The sequence below is a fragment of the Topomyia yanbarensis genome, chromosome 1 (assembly GCF_030247195.1).
Source record: "Topomyia yanbarensis strain Yona2022 chromosome 1, ASM3024719v1, whole genome shotgun sequence".
NCBI lineage: Eukaryota > Metazoa > Arthropoda > Insecta > Diptera > Culicidae > Topomyia > Topomyia yanbarensis.
Window position 1 is genome coordinate 6,609,153 of NC_080670.1, and position 17,378 is coordinate 6,626,530.

A 17,378-nucleotide genomic window follows, 5' to 3' on the forward strand; every position below is an offset into this window, starting at 1 on the left:
CGAATGATGTCTCGGTTAGTCAAGCACAAAAGCTCTGGGTCGCTGACGAGTATAGAGAAACGAAATGTCTTTTGGCATGATACATTGTCTAACTCACAACAAGTTGGCGTCAGTTACATGGAACACGAAACATTAAAATCCAACTTTTCAAATATTGCTTATGTGCCCTTATGAGCAAATTGGTTAATCCATTTTTTTTCCTTTGGGAAAAAGACAGGTTCTACAATCCATTTTATTATTGCATCCTCTTCTTCATCGGAGGAGAGGTCTTGTTTGTAATAGGTAGTGCAAGTCGAAAATATGTTTGGCTAATTTTAATAGCTCTGGGTTTCTTCAAAACAAGTCTAGCAAATGACTACTGCAAACAGATTTTTCTGAAAATTAAAACATGAACTTGTTTTTTATTCTTGTTTTCACGCAAGAATTTCGTTGAATAATAGTGATTATTTGAATGTGTGTATGTGAGGTTTTCAATATGTTTTTCATCTGTATGTTACTGTTTCTTTTGCTGTAGGTTGTTTCCTGTTTTAAATCCATTCAGTACGACATTGAGAACGTTTCAAAAACAACTGACACCTTTCCAGTGTTCGTAATTGTATTTATTTCTGTGTGTGCATGTATTTTGTGTGAAAATGTACTCTGAAATTTCTTAATGTTCTCCTACACTTATAAAATAATTTCATTCGTTTCCTCCTTCCAATCGTAAAGGAGGCATTACAATTTGTATTCACCAAATAATACGGGGGAGATCTACTGATTCTCTTCGATTTTTTTCCTCTGTAGATAAGCTTCATGAATCCGTTTTTTTCCTGTATCTGGTCCGAGAAAAATAAATAATAATGTCATACGACGGAAGTCGCTCTTTGAATTGAATCCGACTTTCAAAAAAAATCTGCGAATTTAGAGCAACATTCACATAGTGGAGTGGACAATTCAACTAAACGGAGAAATCAAATTCGGTTTTTCCTCGACATTAGCTTCTTTTGTAGCTTTTCAACTTCACCTACCTCGCTTATGCTTCTATATTCAAATAGGATGATACAACAAAACTTAAGGACATTTTGTAGACTAGCTAGTTTAATAAATACGCACTTTTCAATAGGGTTCACTTTTAATGATCTAGAATATAATATTATCAATGATAATAATAAGTTTTTTGTTTTAAATTAGCCGTAAACTTAGAATGCAGCAATGATAAAGAGTATATAATGAAAACTTACACGAAACGATAGCAGATTTTGCTTAATCGCTAAATGTTTCTACTACTATGTTCATTTTTCCGCGTAAATGAGTTTCACTATATGTTTAAAAATATATATCGATAAGAAACGTGATTAATAAGTATAAAAAATACACGAGCACCTTTTCCCTAAATACGGAAACTACTATCTGACAGTAAAAATGTAACTCTGCGCTGCAAATTTCTCACTCACTCTCATCAAGAGACTTTCTATCCACAATCGTCCAAAGAAGAACTAGTTGTTTAATTTTCGAATCCGAAAACTTTACGTGAATTTAGCAAAAGGAAAACTAACACATGTCGTCCTAGTTCTGCGTTTCGCCTTATATTTTTGGTTAAAAAAGAAAAATCTTATTTTTTAAAGACATCACAATTTTGGTTTACCGAAACTTTGCTTGATACGACTTACTTGATACTACCCATCCGTCCCGTGAAACAGCTTACAATTCACATTTGCCGGTTTCTTCTTCTCTCGATCTTTCGGCTGTAGACGGTTCCTTTCCGACAGTCTTCTCATTTCCACTGCCGGCAGGTTCATCACCGGACGGATTCCTCCGTTTTATCTTACTAGGACTGGGGCAACTGGCAGACGAGGTCTGACTCGTACCACTACTAATCCTGCTTCTATCCAATTCTGAATCATCTGCTATTGCTACTCTGAGCGAACTAGTGGCAGTTGCCACAGATGCTCCCGCTCGTACTTCCCCTCCATCGTCATCATCATCGTCCAAACACTCGAATATCAATTCGATATGACTTTCGATGTCCTTGATTAAATTTCGCTGGTACAATTCCTGCTCACAGAGTCTCTGCTTTGTTTGGTCCACGATATCCGCTGTGGGCGCTTTACTCTTGTCCTCCAATTCAACCGGTTTATTACCACTATTACTACTGCTACTGCTGCCACAACTACTGAACTGGGGATCGCCTGCTTCCGATGGGCTTAGATCGCCCTCCGTTTCACTCCGATCGATAATCCCTGCTGTTGATTCTTTCAGTGTGGGCTTTTCTGCATCCTCTTTCTGCCATTCAGAATTATTTTCTGTAGCTTCCTTCTCCCTGCTGTCCGTAGCACTATCCGTGGTCGCGGATGACAGATTGCTCTCTGGAACCGTATTGTTGTCTTTTCCTTCACTCAGGTCCTCTGTGGAATGGATTTCTTTCGGCTGCTCTTCTTCCTGCCGGTTCAGTTGTTCCTTCGATTGCTGTTCGCTCTGCTCGTCCGGTTCAGATATCGGAGACCGTAGTAGCGGTTGCTGCATTTGAACCAAGCTTCCGGATTGAACCGCAACGGATGTCATTTTACGCCTCTTTGGGGGTGTTTCTTCTGTAATAACGTCAACAAGGTGGTTAGGGTCTCGGAAACAAAAACCTATGAGAACACTCACCATCACTGTACATTTCATCCTTGAACTTTAGCAGTACCGCGTGTAGCGAGTTCTGCAGTAATGTTTTAACCGATGCCGGAATGCCGGTACGTTGGCCGATAATTCGAATCGCTTGCAGATCCCCGCAAATGTCTTCCAGGTTGCTTTTGTCTGGAAGAAGCTGGCAGATCGATTCCAGCAGTCTAGGAACAACCAGGCGGGATTTTACCTGGAAATGAAATTGAGATTACATTTTTGACTGAAATTTTTGAACACAGATCTTCTTTGTCAAAATGATTTTTACTTAAGTCTAAATTAGTTATGAAATTTGCGTTTCGACTTCGTCTCATCAGAATTCGATACTAACTTAGTGACAGGACTAAGCTAGCGCAGTGCATATTGCATTGGTTTACTAAGCCAAACCAAGTTTTGACTCCTTTTCTTGGGGAACATCAAGCAAGATTAAGGGTTTGTTCAGAAACACAAATAGTGCTTTCATTTTTTTTTTTGAGCTGGCGTGAATCCAGCACTAGTTTAGTGTTTAGTTAGTGTCGGATTCTGATGAAACCACGTCGAAACGCAAATTTCATAGTAACCTTAGTTATAAATTTTGTATTCTTAATACTCAAATGTGGTTTAAAACGAATTTCTCCTTAGAGGTAAAAAATAGTTTATAGCATAGTGATTCTTAAGAAGTCTGCTTACTCACCTTAGGGTAATATATCTCAATAAAGTTAGCAATCACCGGATCGTTCAAGGACAGTCTCTCGTCTCTCAATATGTCATCAATATAATCTACTAGCAACAGATTCTTGATTAGCAGCTCAGAGTACCTGCGAATGAGTCAATTTTTATCATTGAATTTATCTCTCAATTATTTAAATTACCCACCTGTTGGTAGTTTTGTTGTTAAAGATGCCAACCCAAAACTTTGCGAAGATGTTGAAATGGAGAACCACCGCTTCGATCCCAGTCAGCAGAGATAAGTGTACCAACGCTTCGTTGAATTGGCTGGAAGTGACTGCTACCCGAAACATTATATCTAAAAACTCATGATACGGACGATAGAATAGCTCCAGTGCCAAGTCAAAGTCCTTATCCAGTCCCTAAAAAACTACATCGTTTAGGTCCGTTAAGACGGATTAAAAATAGCAACAAACCTTCTCGCAAATCTGCGACTGTGGTATGTTCATCTGCACCATCGGTCGAGGTGGGCGTGGTGTATTTTTCGAAACCGGTGGCCAGGTTGCTTTCATACCCCGTCTCGGAAAATACGACCCCAGCGGACTGATCGCATGTGAAACATTCTGTGCGTGACAGTGAGTTAACAGAGGAACCAGTACTGTACTGATAATCTCCGGTGGGGCACATTTGACTAACTCTTTAAGCACTTCTAGGGCGATGTTTCGCATTTCCGGTGGGTTGAATGTGTTTAAAAGGGTCGCTAACCGACGGACGGCATCCGGAAGCCCTTTCATCAGTGCTGGAGGAGGACGCTTTTTCTGCTCCCGACAGCTAGCTCGCAAAGTGCTAATCAGCAATATCACTTCAGTTAACAGTTCCTGTAGATCTCCGAAAACGTGACAAGCGGTAGCCTCGTGGTACATTGAATGCAACGTGTGTAGTGCATCGAAGCATAAAGTGATACCTCCGTTTAACACCACAAACAGCCGGTCATCGTCATTGTCAACAAGTATTCGAAGTGCCGCTATCAGCGTACCCCACGATACCCGAGCATCCAGCCCATTCAAATAAGCCGTCAATGTCGTTCTGCGAAAAATTGTTACTTCCCGTTGTTCCGCTTCGGTTGCATCCGGATGGCGCTGCGCAAACAATGTCATCAAGCGGAATAATTCGTCCACAGCCAGCGGGTATTGCGTCGGATGAGGCGTGATATTTTTGAACGCCCACTGCAAATTCTGATGAGCAGCTAGTTGACGCGTTAAGAGACGACTCTGCTGGCAACACATACGCAACAGGCCATAGTACACTGGGAGCATCGCTCGGTTATAGGTAACGATTTCCGAGTCGTCGTGGTCAGCTCTGTGAAAAAAAGTTGATGTAATGATGCAGTACTTTGAACAATAAATACCATCCAACGTTCGAGATACTAATACTCACAAAATGTAATTAAAAGCAATATTCCTGGTGATGTCAGGACAGTTGGCTACCAGTAGCGCATTTTCGGGGCAGTCGATCGTCGCCTGATACCAGAAAGCTAGCAGTGCTTGCTTGTTGTGGTGTGCAGGAACGGACGGTTCCGATAGGCGCGGGTGGAACAATTCCCACAAAGCTCGAAGATGTGGACCAAGCTGTAAATAACAAAAAAGCTAATTGATCCATTGGTTCAAACTATAAATCAAAAATTTGCTCTCACCATCAGTTTTTCCGTTTTTGACACTAAACAATACGTCATGAGATTAAAGTACGCCGTTAGCTTGGTTGTGCCATGCACACTGATATCTGTGTAGTTGCGCGCGGATCGTAACAATCTCAACAGAAGATTCAAGATAGTATGTAAAATAAGCTGCGCTTCACATGAAATCTCCCTATGCTGAGAGGCATGCATCGTTAGCTTATGGTGGGAAGTGGCCCTAAAGTTAGTGCGAAAGTTCTGCGATGGGACAAGTGACACCAGTAGGTACGCGGCTGCATTCCGTACTCGAGCGTTGTTGTGAGCCAGCAGGAATGTTTCGACCCACCGTTCTGCTGATTGCAGTATCCACGTGTGCGCTATTTTATTTCGCGGCGCTTGCACAGCCAACCAATCCAAAGCCGACTGGGGACAATATTCTGCTGCATCCCACACGCGTTGCAGTACAAGCTGAGAAAAGCATGGAAGTCCGGAGGGTCCTCCAGTAGATTCCGTCAAGAGTGTTAACAATTTAAAAAATGGTCCACACAGTTCAGTGTGTTTTGTTACAGCTGTGAAAAGCATCGCAATAATCTGCCCCGCCAATCGCTCGTCACATCGACAAAGTGCGTGAATCAGATGTCGCGTCTGGTGTGGATTGATGTTGTCTTTGATCTGTTGATACAGAAAAGGGAAACCTTTTCCACCTGCGATCGCATTGTAATCACGAGAGGAGAGATGCAATCTCAAATCGGGTCCTCGTGATCGTTCCACTAGGGATGCTACCAGAGCAATCATCTTGTCCAGCGATGCCGGTCGACTTTTATCCACGGTTAGTGCCTCATCAGACGAGTTATCTTCGTTGTCAGAGGTGGTTTCAATCTGAAATCGAAATTCATTAAAATAATGTCCAATGGGAACCCATCGGATAGTCAACTTACGCAGTCTTGAGCCTTGTGTCCTAAGTAAAAATCAGCCACGCTTCGGATCACATTTATTCGTAAAAGAAAAAGAGCTTCTTCCTCGCCCATCCGTGAAAATTCATAGAGTAGGCCGAAAAATTCCGATAAATGTCGAAGATGGGCCCGAGCGCCATGTTCCATTAACATAATAAGAGATTTTACGAAGCGTGTAACGCACGATACATTACCGATTATTTCGTTGCCATCTTCATCGGTTTCAACCTTCAAATAGAGTGCGCTGTGGCTTTGCCTGGAAATGTATTTGAAATTCATCAGTAAATTGCTATTTATTTATGTAACTGCCATACAACGAACGTACTAGAAAAGTACTAGATTTTTACGATGTATAAGATACCTTCGTCGTCTAATATCTACGTAAGATTTAAGCAATGATGAAAATATTTAAGTCCACGGCTCTTGAACTTGAACACATTAAAGTATCTATCAAGCACATAGATTTTGTTCAGTAACAAGGATTGTTGGATATATTTTTGACTTGATCCTAGGTCCAATTCATAGAAAATGCTTCTTCCAGTCATACTGCTAAACCTTGAAACAATAATGTCTATCATTTTCTTTTATCGTTCTATTTCTATCATTTTGCGTATTTAAAACTACCAAACTATTACGGTAAAATATCACAAATCATTATGGCAAAACCCATTCGATCAATATACCCACCTTAATCGTTGTATCACATGAATTACTAGCCGTTGAAACATCTGTCGCACCATCTGATTGGGACACTGGATTAAAACCTGGACCGGCCACCAGGGCTCAGCCGACATATGGCTAAGGAACCACTCGCACGCTTCCTGGTTGGCATTGAACTGCTTGGTGAGCAACTCTACCCACAGTACCATCGTTGGCTTAAATTGAAATACGAAATATTATCAGAAGCATATTTTTCGAAATGCTGTGGCAAACTACCTTCTCTTTCGCATGGATGAACGTCTCAATGAAAAAGGATACCGATAGCTGCGCTGCAATGCACGTAATATCGGGCAAAGCTAGTAATGTTTGCGGAATGTGGCCACAAATTTGCCACATAAAACTGGAAGAGAAAAACACAATCAAAACTATATTCGCCATAATAATCCAAAACTTACTTGAAATAGGTATGTTCGAAAATGTTTCTATCCTGCAAAAAGTGTCGATTATCTTGCCAAATCCATTCCTCTAACTCCTGGCTGAGCACTTTGCGCTTCCGCTTTGGCGGTGGGCCTAGCCGACCGATTAGCCCAACAAGAGATGGTCCACAGGATAACGATGCCGGTGATGATGACGAAGACGTCGATGAGCAGGGTTGGAGGGCACTGGAAATCGTAGGTTGCTGAACTACGGCACTCAACGGAAGGCCAACGTTTCCGCCGGCAGAAGCGGTAAGAGCCGATAGTGACGAAATTGACGAATATGCCGAAGAAGATGGCGACTGTAGTATGGAAGGTCCCAGGAGCGGGCCTGTTGGTGGAAGTATACCTAATGTAGATGCCTGCAGTGCGGCTAACGGTGATGGCGAAGAGGATGATGCATTGGGTGTCAGCGATGAAACGGCAGCAGTAGCACTTCTAATGCTATTCTTAACATCTATATCACATTTACTTAGATTACTAAGGTTATCTACTGCCAATGATACTTCACTGGGGTGTTTCTGGATGAATTTTTCAGTCTGCTCTTCGTCACATGCCAGTGGTGCTGATTCTAGACGGGGGCCGTTCGAGCTGCCAGGATTCGTAGTTTCTTTTTGTGAGTCCCTGCATTCTTCGGTGGATTCGAGCTCCGTTTTGCTAACATTAGGTGACGAAGTGCTAGCGCAGTTTGTGCTGATGCTAGTACCACTTTCGCAAGTTTGAATGGTAGGATCACTAGTAGTAGTGGTTGCAGGGATCGATACTAACGAAGTTGATGAAGCCGTTGAACCGGACGAAGATGATGATGAGGTGCATGTGTACGGTTTGCTAGACGGATGTTCTGCTTGGTCACGTTGAATGTTGGTGCCTTTGTTCGAACGCCATTCGTAGAACAACATATATGCCGAATTGGTTTTCTCGAAACTGAAGTCAAGATACTTTTCCGTTACCGAGTCGTACGTTTTACTCTGCAAAGACAAAATTTTCGTGTATAAAATAATATAATATATTTGCATACAATAGTTACAGACCGTCATCTCTCCACCAAAACATTCAGCAGCAATTTGCGATGGATCGAAAAGCTTTACTTCAGCATCGTTGAACAGAAACCATCGCTCCTGATGGTTTGGATTGCTGTCTTCATTGCGTTCTTTGATAAAACTGTAGTAATGGCCACCGTCGGCATTGCCAGTGTGAACCGTCACACCCACCAGATCGTACTCATAGTGTTCGTTGAAATCCTCAGAATCTTCTTCGTCGAGCGTTTGTTGCTGCTTCTGCAGTTCGGCTTTCTCCAACGCCTCATTATTATTCACCGAGCCTGAAGAAGATGCGGTTTGGCATTCTTGCCCATCACTGGAACTGACCTTCTCGTCTCTTCTTTCTTCGCCACTGCATGTCAATATTCCACCTTCCGACGTGCTCGATTCACTAACGTTCCTCGAGGACGATCTTCGTAATTCCGACTTTCGTTTCTCTTCTTGGTAGTGATGCGGCATCAACGTCTTCTCCACATATCCGGACATGTCCAATCGCATCGGAAAGCTGAAATGAGTATTAACCTTTTCCTTCAGCATCGTAACCATGTTGAACGTGTAGCGCATAGTGTTGAAGCAAAGAATCTGTGGCAATTTCTTGAAACATGCTCGTTTCTCGGCTCGAACTTTCTTCCCGCATTGAGAACAGGTGTACATGTTATCCCCTTCTAGCGTATCTTTTACCGTGACTTCATCCAAAGATTCATGTAAATTTCGCATATCAGCCACCTGACATCGAACAGTGTAGAATTCTTCCAAAGTTCGACTGACATGACCACAGTCCTGTAAAGGCAATGATAAAAAATGGGAAATTTCATCGATTGAAAATACTTTCACGGCGAGAAAAATAAACATTGTCTACATCTACAAAACTCACTAAAGACACCACATTGTTACTGATGACCCCACAGAATACTCGTTTAACCAGTAGTTTTAACTCCGGTGTCATCTCCTCTAGTTTAGAAACCAAATCGATGAAAAATTCTGCCATATCTTTCTGCTCGCCAGTGTTCAACGGTTGGTGGTCCATCTGATACACACGACAGAATGACCGCGGACAATACGCCTTCCGCTCGGATTCCATCAAATAGGCAAACATTCGCTGTAGTTCGTACAATGTCGCCTTGTGCTTTTGTGGAGCTTCTGGTGAGATGGATAGAATGGCATCTCTGGTCTGAGGAGTCATGAAAAGATGCTGGATGCAGGAAGCCATGTAACAAGTAGCTCCCAGATTGGTAAGACCCACATAACCGCATTCAGAACGACCCTCGTCCCGTGGCCAATAATCCCATGGATATGGAGAGTGTGGACCAGCACGATGCTGTTGCATCAACTTTCCATGTAGCATTAAATAGTTCTTCGGAGCACTTTTACACATTTCTACCAGTAGATCATACGCAGCTGCTCTCGCACCGTGACTCTTGCACTTCGGTTTCTCACGATCCTCCGGCGATGGAAGCTCAAACAACGACTGGAATATTTTAGCTATAAACTCCTGACCCTCGTCGCTAAACTTAAACTGGGGGTCGAATTTTACCAAGTTTGCCATCAAGTTAAGCAAACCAAACAATCCATCATCGGGACTTCCGTGGCGACCTTCCAAATAGTCTCGATCCAGAATGCTATTTGAAACCTGTCTGCACATTGATTCGATTCCAATTGATCCAGCTGATGACGATTTTCTGCTCAGCTCTCCACCACAATCTTTAACCAATTCTGGAGATAAAGAATCTACCAACCGACATAGTAGCCAAAAGTAATCCCGACATGCTGGTCCATACGGTTCTTTTCCTTCATCCGGAGATAAATGGTACGACTGTATTTGAGGTCGCATTTTCTCTGCCAGTGGTAGTAATGCCACCAACTTGGACAGTAGCGGTGCCATCAACTCGTAATAGGTCTGACCATTTCCTAAGCACATGCGGTACAGTGCCGCACAAGCCTCTCTTCGCACAGCCGGCTCAGGATCATCCAAAATCAGGCGCTGAACCCAAGCTAGGTTGGCCTCTACCTTCCATAATGTAGCTCTTACTTCTGACAGTGAATGGGCATAACAAACCAACAAATTCATTGCATAGTGAATGACCTGAGCACGCCCAAATAGACCCGTTTTGAAGTGATGCAGACTCAACGGCTGCGACTCTTCGTTCAGTATAGCCGCTATCCGTTCCAATGTCGGTCGCACCTCCAGTAACAGCAACGTGTTCCGGTTCAGCTTCGGTATGATGATGGCGTTTTCGTTCTCCGGCTTGAACTCTTCCATTCCCAGCAAGCACAGGATCCGGAGCAAACTGGCCAAACAATCGTGGCGCCACTCGTTCACATCGTCTCCGTCTTTGTTGGATGATTGCTTCTGCAGCACGCCGGATATGAAAATCCGGTACAGATGGGCTAATCCTCCACAGCGGATAAACTGATCGCTCCATTCCAGCGAGGCATTTGTAGGACTGGTGGCAAGCTTCGGCTGCGGTGCCGGTGCCGGTGGCGAACGTTGCTGTTGCTCGGATGCGGTTCTGCGGAGGATAGAGAATATGAAATTTCGTCAATAAATGCATATGCGTAAGAAGAGTTGGTATTAAATAAGATTGAGCTGAGTCAACATCAAATTGTTAAGCCTTAGGACAGCGGTTTTCATATTCTTTTACTGTGGCATGCCCAGTACGCGCTAGCGGTGGATTAATGTTTGAGACCGCGTTTGTAAATTGATATGCGCTAAGACGTTCACTTAATTACCGAGGTGTTTTAATATTGGCGAGATCACGGACGTAAGTACATGTGGATGATTGTGACCCGGTTTGTGACGTTTGTGACCCGGTTTGTGTTATAGCGAAGGACAGGAGCGTTTGTACGTTTGGAATGAGAGAGATTGTTAGTGTATATGAGAGAATATGCAATTGATTGAGTTGGTGAGTGTATAAATCTAATTTAAGATATAGTAATAAAAGAAAAAATGACACACCGAATAAAGAAGAAAAATGCAAAGAGATTAACTGCCGCTAGAAGCATAATTGTCCCATGTGTATAGGGATTCCCATAGCACATGGGACAGTTATGCTTCTAGCGGCAGTTAAGTGGATGCATAAAAATTGACCGATATTATTTGTGGTATATATGAGATGTGGAAAGCAAGACTAGACTCGCAGTATGACAAAAGTAGACTAACAAAGTAGAAGAAAATAACACATGAAAGATGTAATAAAACTACTTGAACTCGTCTAAACCGGGAATAGATGAATGGGTCGGTAAATTAATCGTATTTATCCAATCCGTTCTTCCCGAATGAATCGAATCGAATGCGCGGATTGAACACCGGAAGAAAGTGAGCAACGAATCCTAGAAAAGATTACCCACTATTCTGTCATATACGTTAGCTCTGCATCCATTTCCTGATCCAGCAATCACAAATCCATACGACTAGCACATAACAATTGTACACTAGTACTAAAAACTACAATTATTACTACTCTAACACTAATAGGTTTGTATTTTACCATTTTTCTAATTAGACTGTGAACGATGACGAATTACATATTTCGCTCAGTAGAACAGCAGTTATCTCTGTTCAAAAATTCGGAAACTATTCGAACCGAAAATGTTGGAACATGATCCCTATATTGATACGTATGTGTAATTCTACTTCAAAATAAGAAATCATCAATAAGCATTCACATTAACCAATGCACACTCACCGACTTTCTACTTCTGCTGCCGGCATGGTCTCATCCTGCAACGGTTCATCTCCTCTATCCTCTTTTTTCTCCAGCTTTTCCGGCGACTTTGCGGTCTCCGTTTTGTTTTCTTTATTTTCCGTTTCACTTGAACTACTTTTCTCTTCACCATCACCCACAGAAATGTCCATCTTCTTCTCACTGCCTGACGATGAAGAGCTCTTCTTGCCCGGGGATGTCATTGTCACATTGCTATTGCTAATAGCTAGCACCTGAGCCTGGTGTTTTGCCATTTTCTGGTTTTGCATCTTCAACGATTTAGAGGTGGAAATTTTTAATTTGAGCTGATTTTTTACCGATAAACTTTTCGCACTAGCTACACTCGTTCCGATTGCCGATCGGGATCCCCCTGGCATACCGGAAGTAGCCGCAATCGGAACTCCAACGGGACCCGGTGTAACGGGATTTCCTCCGAGACTACTGCAGCAATTTCCCATAAACTTGGACTTGCACAAACTTTCGACAATGTGTAAGGAGTACATGAACTTTTGTAAATTGCGAGGTTCCAGAATTTCCTCAAGACTGTAGCGCGGAATATCTGCTGACTCCGGCTCACATGGCGACTCACGGTTGGTATAGTCAAAAGTTAAGTTTTTAAGAGTGTTCAAAAAGGATGGAGCTGTCGGGAGTACTGCGAGTATATCCCAAACTCTACGTGAGAGAAGTTGTGCCTTAGTGTTCGGTTGGACACGACCTCCGGGTCCTACAAGCTTCATATCACCCAAGGTTTGCATCAGCTTAAATAGTTGTTCGAAATATGGACTTTTTAGTAGAAGCAACGTCGGTAGACAATCTTTCGGAGGTGGTGGTTGCATCGAGGGATGATCGTGATGATCTCTTCGGCGTCCTCCGCGACTTCCCATTGAAACGTACACCATCTGGTTATCTTTAAAGCCGACATCAGCTAAGCTTCGTTCGTCGTATTCGGCAGTTATTTCCTGACCTTGCGTGATTATTCGTAAAGGTCCCTCACTCAGAAGAAGACCAAGAACCGCACCGGATCCGGTTCGCGTGGCAGTTTCATTGTGTGCAGTCTTCACTATTCCTTGTACTGTTTCCCACCATTTGCCGATCTCGGCCTTTAGATCGGCAACCAAATCGGTGGCATGCAGATGGAGTATAGATTTCTCCGGGACACCAGCTGGTTGTAGAATGATTCTTATTGGAGGACCCAGTCCTTCATTACGTAGAGCACTATGAGCTCCTACTTCCTTCCCCTCCAATGCCCATCGTCTAAGATGATAGGCATACTTCCGGCGGAAAGTCTCCAAGTGAGTGTTCAACAACATCAGCGCACGCTGTACACACATCAGAGCATTTTCTGACCCTTGGCCTTGTCTGGTTAGCTCTCCTACAGCTTGCGTAAGGTGATTCATACATTGTGCTACAAACTGGTTCTCATACTTGAGCTGTTTCTCCATGTAGTAGGTGTTGATGTATTGAATAGCCGTCAGCGAGACATCAGTGTTGTGTGCCCTCAGCGCTATCTTCCATAGATGCTCCATCCCAATGGAATCACTTGAATCCTGTCCCTCGTTCGGATGACTGATGATCTCCTCTCTTCCCAGTGTGAAAAGCTGCTGGAAAAGTCCAAGCGCCACCATCGAAATTCCTTCCGGTTTCAGCTCCGACAGTCGCTTCAAATACAAATGCTGAACCGCATTGATTCCGAGAGCATGAGTATCTCCTCCCTTCACCTGCCCTTGCAACCATGCAAACAAACAGTCACTGCATTCTGGATCGTTTGCTAGGCTGGTCCATAGTGTATCAACCTGTCCGAGGGTAAGTTTGAAGTTTCTCGGCGATCCAACATCACTGAACACCGATGACAGAAACTGCAGCCGGACTTGGATCTGTGTCACGTGCGAGTACAACGGTGCTCCGTTTTGATTCAGAACAATTTCTTGCGAACCAGATTGACGACCGGAACGATTTGCACCATTTGTGTAATGTTTAAGATTGTTGAAGAAATGTTGCATCATTCGGTGATGTCGTTCGGCCCACAGAACTACCTGATGGGTTGTTACGTCTCGAAACTGCTGGAAGGAGGCGAACAGCTTGGGCAGCAATCTTAGACTTGTAACGACACTTTTGTTTTCCGCCAGATTCTGAAGGCATCCTTCGATGAAGCGAGTGCGGATGATTTTGTCCGTGTGGAAGCAAAGCAACGTACCGAGGACTTTTTCCGCTTCAAGCGCCAAGGATTCTCCAAGTTGTCCCTGTAAAAAGACGGTTCATTGTAAATAGAAGAACGTTGCGATATAATGAAAATACTTACAATCTGATCATCCTGCAGCAAGTCCCACAGTAGTGTGTTTCCAGGTTGACAGACGTCCGGGAACCGAAAGCTCGGTGAAGAAGGAACTCCTCCACTTACACCACTACCGCAGCTGCCACTGGTAGTGACGACTCCCACCATTTCCTTCGTGGGAGCTTGTGGAGTTTTATTACCTGCGGTTGTCGGTGTCAAGCCCTGTTTTCCTTTCCCACCAGTTGAGGAAGGAGTACCGCTGCTAGATGCACTAGGTGTCATGGGATGCGCCATGGGACCGATGCTTCCACCAGAACTGGACAGATGATCGTGATGTGATCGGGTAAGGGTAATATTCGGTGTATTTGTTCGAGCCTGTGGCGATGATCCATGGACCATTCCTGTTCCTAGCGAGCGTGAACGTGGTAAAGGAAACTGCTGATGTAAACATTGTGCCCTTGCTGCCAATTCCACTAGTTCTTCCTCACATGGCGAGTCTTCGTCGTCAAAATCACCCATATTTTTCTCCGATTTGTTACTCAATGGCGATGAACAACTGCCATCGTTATCAGCAGCATTGAGGAAATTTATCAAATGTCCCTCACTCATAGCACCGATGAAAGGAGGAACACCATCCCCTACCGGAGGTCCAACACTTCCTCCGGAGCTCGAAACGCCGGGACCTCCCGTGCCATGATGCCCCATGTGTCGCAACACGGAACTCTGCAGATTCGTATCACTGCAATCGCTGTCCGGAAGCATTGCCGCCAGCAAATCGCTATCTTCTACATCCGAAACACTTTCTGCCATCTCCTGCAGCTCTTTCCGAGTTAAACCACTTATCTTCTTGCGCTTCTTGCGGAGCATCTTCTTTCGCATCGCCGTAAAAGCCTCGCTCACGCTCAAGCAATCTTCTTCGCTACTGGTTCCTGCATCCTCGTTGAAAGCTGAAGCCACAGCCAAAGAACGACTGATCAATGGGAGGCGCCTAGAAACAGAGATGAACAATTTAGGGAAAGGCAATTGACAACTAACCGATGAACTTACATTTTCTCCTTTAACCGTTGATCCACGTCATAGATGTCGTGATCGGCCTTGATGCTGTCTGTGAAAGATTAAACAAAAAAATGAAAGTAAATATGATGAGAATTGTGGAATGAATTATTTTGAACGCTCTTGTGGGTGAAATTTAAAAGGCGAAGCGCTACAAAGAATTGAGACACCCAATAACATCAAGGAGTGATATTTGGTTACTCAAATTAACTATATCATACTACTGAGTAGTTCAGAGCGTATGATACGGGCAATAAAACAAAAAAACAGTCTACAAACTCTCGAGCACTAACTTACCATCTGTAGTTTCGTCGCAACAGTTTTTGTGTCTCGCCTGCTTACACGGAGGCGGTAAGGCTAGACCCGAGTCCGACTCGTCGGCGTCCATTAAACTGGCAGCCGCTGCAGCTGCGGCGGCGGCTGCAGCAGCAACCGAACTTTTCTGTCCCAAACCGGACGGTCCTGCTATCGCTGGTGGGATTGTGATCGCACCACCATCAGGTTGTACACGATGAGAACGGCAGGAGGCCGCTGCAGCAGCAGCAGCTGCTGCGGCAGCCATAGCTACAGGATGATCGGGATCAGAACTATCTTCCTCCTGGGGCTCATCTTCACTGTTGCTGCCGTCGACAGAGACAGAATTTTCAGAGCTGGATGGTAATTCGGCTTCATGAGCAGCAGCAGCTGCAGCAGCCGCAGCCTCGGCAGCAGCTTCTCGTAGAACGTTGCTTTTAGCCAGATCCATCAGTGTTAATCGTGAACAATCTCGTGCCCAAATTAGCTTGGTAAGTGCTGATGCGATATAAATGGATTGCTCAGTGTGCTCCTTAGGATCCAGCCGAGAGAGCAACGAGTACAAATGTGTAGCAGGGCGGGGCGCTAGATTTTTAACCAGGGATGGCAAGATGTCATAAATAGGTTTCGAACAATGCTTTAACTGAGCTGCCTGCCAAATGAGGGAGATGTGATCTTCAGTGATTTGATTCTCCACAGCCAGAAAGTTCAACACGATGTGACTCTGTTTGATGACTTCGACGTGAAGGTTTGGCCCAAATAAATGGGATATTATTTGATTCTCCGTTAGCCAATCGGCTAACTTTTGGCCGACGATCTCAACTTCCGCAACCGTTTCGGTGGTGCAGATTTCATTAAACAGATTAATGTGAGCATTAATTTGGGCCATTCCAGCAAGGCGCATTGTTAAAGTAGAACTGGTAAAGTATTTGAAGGCCAAGGCGAGGCCTTCCGTATCAAAGGTAATCTGAGAGTCGAGAGGATCTTTTATGGCAGTCCACATGAAATCCGCCATTGCTTTCGTTGCTGGGGATCTCAAATCCTGGTCGGACAGTTTGCACATGTACTGCAGTATTTTCACCCTTATTGGAATAAACAGTTGAATAATCGACCGATAGTTAATCCAAAGCTTTAGATTAGAAATAGCAGCCGTTATGGCATGGGCTATCGGCACTGGTAGATTCGAATAATCAAAGCTGTTCATCATGGCATCGAATCCACCGGAAGTGCAAAAAAGTGAAACATTTCTAAGCAGGAACGCCGGAATTTCGTTGTCGTGCAAATCACAAAATATGCTGAGCGTTTGAGCTTCTTGCGGAGAAATCTCGTCCATCCGCGCATGGACTCCGTGCTTATAGGCAACATAGAGTGGAAAGTTTAGGAGGAAGGCTTTAGACGAAAGTAACAATAGCTTTTCGACATCCAGCAACGTCCAGCAGTCATCCTGTAACGTTGCTTCCGCTAGCGATTGTACCCGTTCCTTTTGCTCTTCCACACCTTCCGGCTTATCGTTTCCTTCGTCTTCTTTAGCAGAGTCCTCTTTATTTCCACCTTCGCTAACTTCCTCTTTGCCGTCCTCTTGTCCAGTGGTTTTTTGCTCTTCTCTGTCCAAGAGGTTCTTTATATTTTTTAACTGATAGACCGTGAAGTAAACGAGCGCCTGCACCACTAAATTGAACCGCTCAAAGTTTTTCGGATCGCGGTAGCAGCACATACATTGCCGAGCCGGCCAACACTGGATATACCCGATTACGACCTCGATTTCACGTTTTGAAAGAAATACTGGATGTTCCGTTTCATTGCTGGCCAGGCGGGCTTCGTCTGAAAAAAAATATAGACAAATCAAGTAAATAAAAGTAAATCATGACTATCACAAAAAGAAACAAAACAAATTAAAATGTTTATTATAGTAAATAAACTAAAAAAACTCGAATATGGCTAGTCGAGCATACATCTAGCTGGG

The 17,378-nt window shown here is 43.8% G+C and overlaps 1 protein-coding gene across 1 annotated transcript in view; it reads right to left on the bottom strand.

Annotated features, from left to right (window-relative positions):
• Positions 1-375: 375 nt before the first annotated feature.
• The window catches only part of LOC131676731 (ubiquitin carboxyl-terminal hydrolase puf), an 18,039-nt gene continuing 1,036 nt past the window's right edge, over positions 376-17,378 (bottom strand). Inside the window, exons 2-18 of the mRNA XM_058956002.1 lie at positions 15,419-17,236; positions 15,116-15,173; positions 14,096-15,056; positions 11,779-14,036; positions 8,967-10,602; positions 8,084-8,872; positions 7,032-8,020; positions 6,853-6,976; positions 6,604-6,791; positions 5,902-6,172; positions 4,985-5,842; positions 4,729-4,919; positions 3,768-4,650; positions 3,499-3,713; positions 3,317-3,440; positions 2,629-2,836; positions 376-2,567 (exon numbers count right to left, since the gene is read on the bottom strand). Of these exons, the coding sequence (XP_058811985.1) occupies positions 1,681-2,567; positions 2,629-2,836; positions 3,317-3,440; positions 3,499-3,713; positions 3,768-4,650; positions 4,729-4,919; positions 4,985-5,842; positions 5,902-6,172; positions 6,604-6,791; positions 6,853-6,976; positions 7,032-8,020; positions 8,084-8,872; positions 8,967-10,602; positions 11,779-14,036; positions 14,096-15,056; positions 15,116-15,173; positions 15,419-17,236 (12,458 nt within the window). The 3' untranslated portion in view covers positions 376-1,680. The remainder of the gene's footprint in view (positions 2,568-2,628; positions 2,837-3,316; positions 3,441-3,498; positions 3,714-3,767; positions 4,651-4,728; positions 4,920-4,984; positions 5,843-5,901; positions 6,173-6,603; positions 6,792-6,852; positions 6,977-7,031; positions 8,021-8,083; positions 8,873-8,966; positions 10,603-11,778; positions 14,037-14,095; positions 15,057-15,115; positions 15,174-15,418; positions 17,237-17,378) is intronic.